Source organism: Berghia stephanieae, chromosome 10, assembly GCF_034508935.2.
Source record: "Berghia stephanieae isolate SIO BIC M18660-M18661 chromosome 10, UCSD_Bste_1.3, whole genome shotgun sequence".
NCBI classification, from domain to species: domain Eukaryota; kingdom Metazoa; phylum Mollusca; class Gastropoda; order Nudibranchia; family Aeolidiidae; genus Berghia; species Berghia stephanieae.
The window spans coordinates 30447366-30452615 of NC_088369.1; the positions used below are offsets into that span (position 1 = coordinate 30447366).

Below are 5250 nucleotides of genomic sequence, written 5' to 3' on the forward strand. Positions count from 1 at the left end.
GGTTAACAGAGAGTAAATATTATTTAAGATGGAGGACATGTATGTGAATGAAGCTAAGGAGATGATCAATGGATTCATCGACATGGCATTCCGTAGATTGGAAACAAGTATGTCAGACCGTGAAAAGTCATTTGAGTCATTGAAACAGCTCCACCACTCTCGAGAAAACACTCTACAGAAAGAGGACAGCTACTCATTGGAAAATATACAGTGGTTGAATATTGCAGAATTCTCAATAGAACGGGGGAAAGAAAAAATTGACGAATTTATAAAGGTAAGATGTTAATAGATGTTATTAGATGACTTAATATAAGATATTTCATAAGTTGTCATAACAGATAATTTGATTAATTCTTTTTCAATATTATCTCTTCAGTGTTTCAAGCGCAGTCAATGCCACAGTGCTTGTCAGATGATAAATAAAGGATTATCACTATTTATAAAAGGAGATAAGCAGCGATATCTATAGGGCATAGAAATCAGAAGTTTTCCAATATCTTTTCTATAAGGGCATGGACCTAAATAACCTTTAAGTCCATGTATAAGGGAGACTGCTTACCACCCAACTGGGCCATTCGTTTTTCAACTATTTCATTGTACCCCTATCGTTTTAAGATTCAATGCCCCCGAATAATGCCGACCCTTATTATATTTTCTATTTTAATAATTTAGTCTTATTTTTTCTGGGGGAGGAGCAAGGAAGGAAGGGTGCTGAAGTCTAATTTGGTTCGTTCAAGGACATAGCTTTTACTTTTTTCCTACCAAATTCATTCCTTTCTTCAGACATGGCAGTATGAGAACTCGTGGCTGTACTGTGTCGATTTCCTCAGCGAAGAAGACACCGATTTCGACAAGCGTTACATGTATAGAGTCAAGTGGAGCATTCCTACTCGCCGAAAGCCCATCCCTAGAGCTACAGCTTCCGTCTATTTCACTTATGTAGTCTCCAAAATCAGACCTGCTGTAAGTGTCAGACAGGTTTGATAACATCTATTTGACTCTTTTTTACTACTCACATATTTATACCCGTTTTAAGGGAATGGGTGGGGGGGGGGGGTGATTTGAAAGCAACAGAAAATAATATAATTTTGTTAAAATAAAGTAATGAAACGTTGTTTCATGTTCATATGATAGTTTCAAGTATGACCACTTTAAACTCTTGATTCAGAAATGTTCTTTTCGGGGCATTCCATCATCATTTTCTGTATATCTCAGAATTTGTCATGATGCATGTGGCATTAAACCATTTAAGACGATTTTTAAAAGGGTATGTAAATGTAAGTGAAATGAAAGACAAGGATCACAGAAGTCTGTATTGTACTAGAAATCTGTAGAAAAGGCCAGAAGGCAAGATCGCTGTGGAACTACAGTATGTTGAATTGTTTTGCTCTGTTTTTTTTTTACTATTTTCTTCTCATTCTCACTTTTTCACTATTTTTCACATTCATATAACAGAGCTATCCTGTTGAAGTATTCTACGTCTTTGAGACAAACCGACTCATTCACAAGTAAGTTAGTTTGTTAGTTATGAAAATCTGAAAAAGTGTGTATGAAACAGTGAGTACCAGACAAAGCAGAAAGAAAACAAAAATGCAAGAAAAAATATAAGAGTTGAAATATTGATTATAATAATAATAATGATAAGAGTGCATGCCCAGGTTTCAAAGAGCTTTACATTATATCATTACCATAAAGCTTACATAAAACTTCACACACACTTACACTTACACACACACACACACACACAAACACAAATATGCTCATGCGCATTTGTTTACACAAATACGGCCACAGAGAGAGAGAGAGAGAGAGAGAGAGAGAGAGAGAGAGAGAGAGAGAGAGAGAGAGGGAGAGAGAGAAAGAGAGAGAGATGCACACAAATAGGAGATTAAGATGAACAACAGATAATTACATTAACCCAGTTAATAGCGAATAACTATTCATAACCGGTCCGTACCAAAGAGGACAGTTTTGAGGCATTCCATGAATGTATCAAATCTGTCAGATAATCTTTCAGAATCAGGGAGGGAATTCCAGGTAGAAGGACCACACTTGAAGAAGTCTATGTCACTTCCGGATTTGGATTTTGAACCGGGTGTGTGTTTGTGGGGGGGGGGGGGGGCAGAAATAAGGTTAGTATCAGTGAGTAATCTCTGTGGATTTTGGAGTGTAATTAAATCTTGGGCATAAATGATAACGGAATCGTCGACACCTGCTTTGTAACTCAAAACTCTTTTACTCAATCCTCATTTAGTGTTAGTATAATTAGCATCTTTGTGGCGCTATCCAAATCAGTAGATCCTTAATCTTTCAGCATTGCTCTGCACTCATTGCACACTGTTTAATTGGGCATCAAGAAGACAAACAAAATAATACAATAGGAGAAACGAGATAAAATACAAGGCGAAACAACAGATTTTAAACCGTTAGTTAAAGATAGGAATTGTTTAATTTAAAAAATGTTTCTCAATTCAAAATTCATGTACGCACCATGTTGTTGATATGTTTCTCTTTTGACAACGATGAGTCACCGATATTGTAAACGCCATTTACCTGTCCTCGTGTACATGTTATAAGATGTGAACTCCAAATTCCATTTCTGTAGCGTACAAACGGGCTGTAAAAATTATTTCTTACCCTTTGCATAGTATAGCCTTGTCTCTTGCAAAATACATACCATTAAATGTTACTAGGGCCAGCTACCCAGTCACCTATGGATTTCCAATGGGTTTGGATGATTTTATGCCTGCTTAAACAACCTAAATATGTCCCGTTAAAACATCTAATGTATGGAATTTGCACCCTGCATCTGTTCATTTCTCAAGCAGTGCTGTGATTTTCAAGAAATGTCTGAGGTCATTTTTTTTTCTTCTCAAAGTACTTCTAGTCTTTCTAGTTTAATATTACTATTTCATTGCATTTGTTTTTCTTGTACCTGTTTGGGGATTGTACTTTTTGGAAAGTGTGTAAGCGATGTAAAGCGCTTAGAACATAATGATGCTTAGAGTGATGTCTACGTTTGCATATCGACGTAGAGGTTTCGTCAGGAGGCGCTTTATTATTATTATTATTATTATTATTATTATTATTATTATTATTATTATTATTATTATTATTATTATTATTATTATTATTACTATTATTATTATTATTATTATTATATTATTATTATTATTACTATTACTACTACTACTACTACTACTACTACTACTACTACTACTACTACTACTACTACTACTACTACTACTACTACATACTACTACTACTACTACTACTACTACTACTACTACTACTATCATCATCATCATCATCATCATCGTCATCATCATGCATCATCATAACCATTATTATTATTATTATTATTATTATTATTATTATTATTATTATTATTATTATTATTATTGTTGTTGTTATTATTATTAATTGTACATTTGTAACATATTTCAGGCCTGGACAGTCACGCTTTAGAGAGAAATGGCTGAAGGACATTATTGAGAACAAAGTAAAGCTCATCAACAGAGTGTCTTTTTAGGGTCTAACTTGCCTGTTTCCGGTCCACAATAATTTACATATCACTTCTTATGGCTACTTGGTCTCCCTAAATAAATTTAAAGAATAACTTCCATAGTGGGCAGGGAGGTACATACTGTGTCTTCTATCCCCCTATATCTGTTTTCCAAATTGCTTTCTGTCTTTGTCTTGGAATGAGATTACTTGGTTTTGTCCTGGCCCTGGCCAGATAACCTAGTGGGAGGGAAACAGTCTAATGTATAGTTAGAGTTTTGGGAGATGATATTGTTTGTCTTGTAAATCATCTCTCTGTTATTCACTGTTTTATGTTTTGTTTACATATATTATATAGTTTGTAAACATTTGAGTGTATTCATCTTAGTGGGGACCTGTGTTGTGTCTGGATGAGACTTTTAGGTGACCTCAAACTAAGTACTTTGATAGTATGCTCTTAGAATCTACATCTGTTTCCTGTTTGAACCAATTCTCCTTTGTCTTACCTTTTATTGGGTGTACTTTAATTGTAATTCTAGCACTTTTTTACTATCCCATCTTCTTCCTTTTTTACTGGCGCTGATATGACCTTAATGTGTTGCAAGCACCGTAAAACCATAAAAAACATAAACAAACATTAAAAAACAATTATTTTTGGCTCCTTTATTTTATTTTTAGCTAATTTTATTTATGTCATAAGAATTGAGTGCAGTTTCTACTAAACTAAGGGATTGAATTTGACATCACAATCAGAATAAATGTGATACGAGACCTGCCCTTTCCGATTTTATTATATATCTTCATATTCCATCAAGATGAAAGAATATGCAGGGGGATTTATAAACGTTTACCAAAGTTCTGTTTTGATTATCTATTTTTTTTTTTTTATAGAAAGAAACGCGGTTTTTCTCTATTTGATATCTTAGTTTATATTTTACTTAAACAAAAGTATTGTATTCCATTTATTGTGCTGTACTTTTTAAGTATACATTGTCAGATATCGCTTGGTATTAAGATTTTGTTTTTGATTACTACGTATGTGAAAATTAAACTGATGTGTGCTATGATGTGTGACAAGTTGCAAAGTTCTCCCTTGATTTCTTCATATTCAGATTAACTACTTCTGTAATCCCACCTCCAATTGTTTTGGTCATGTTAAGAAGATGTACATAATACACAATTGTGCATGTATAATGAATAAAATCAGTGAATTGAATACGACAACCCTATCTTATGATATCTAAAACATTTGGATTTTACACTCCAGCACGGTTTCCTCGAACACACGGTTTCCTCGAACTCATTCGAATGACCCGAATTTTTCCCTTATTATTCTTTGTTATCATTATTCCATTCCTTCCTCGAACTAATTTTTACACCGAACACAGTTTCCTCGGACTAATTTCCCCCCCCCCCCCCCCCTTCCCCCCGCCCCCCACCTACCCCTCTCCATCAAGTTGTTTTGGCAAGGCACGGTTTCCTCGAACTTTTTTGCATGTCCCGAGGAGTTCAAGGAAGCCGTGCTAGAGTGTATTATTATTTCAATACCCCCCCTCTCTCTCTCTCTCTCTCTCTCTCTCTCTCTCTCTCTCTCTCTCTCTCTCTCTCTCTCTCTCTCTCTTGTCGCTTTATATTTATTTAAAATCTCATCCGTCCGGGTTATTGAGATGCGGCATTGGTTTTTTAGCACAATCCCTCAAGTGACCACTAAATCATCAGGTTGACTTTCATTTTTCATGATAATGC

At 34.9% G+C, this 5250-nt stretch overlaps 1 protein-coding gene across 2 annotated transcripts in view; it reads left to right on the forward strand.

The window, feature by feature from the left end:
* LOC144980957 (A-kinase anchor protein 14-like) overlaps positions 1 to 4720 on the forward strand; it is a 14341-nt gene extending 9621 nt beyond the window's left edge. For both annotated transcript variants that reach the window (XM_078928960.1, XM_078928961.1), the window contains exons 2-5: positions 2 to 274; positions 784 to 963; positions 1456 to 1508; positions 3448 to 4720. In XM_078928960.1, coding sequence (XP_078785086.1) covers positions 29 to 274; positions 784 to 963; positions 1456 to 1508; positions 3448 to 3532 — 564 coding nt within the window. In that variant the 5' untranslated portion in view covers positions 2 to 28 and the 3' untranslated portion in view covers positions 3533 to 4720. The remainder of the gene's footprint in view (position 1; positions 275 to 783; positions 964 to 1455; positions 1509 to 3447) is intronic.
* The last annotated feature ends 530 nt before the right edge of the window (positions 4721 to 5250 follow it).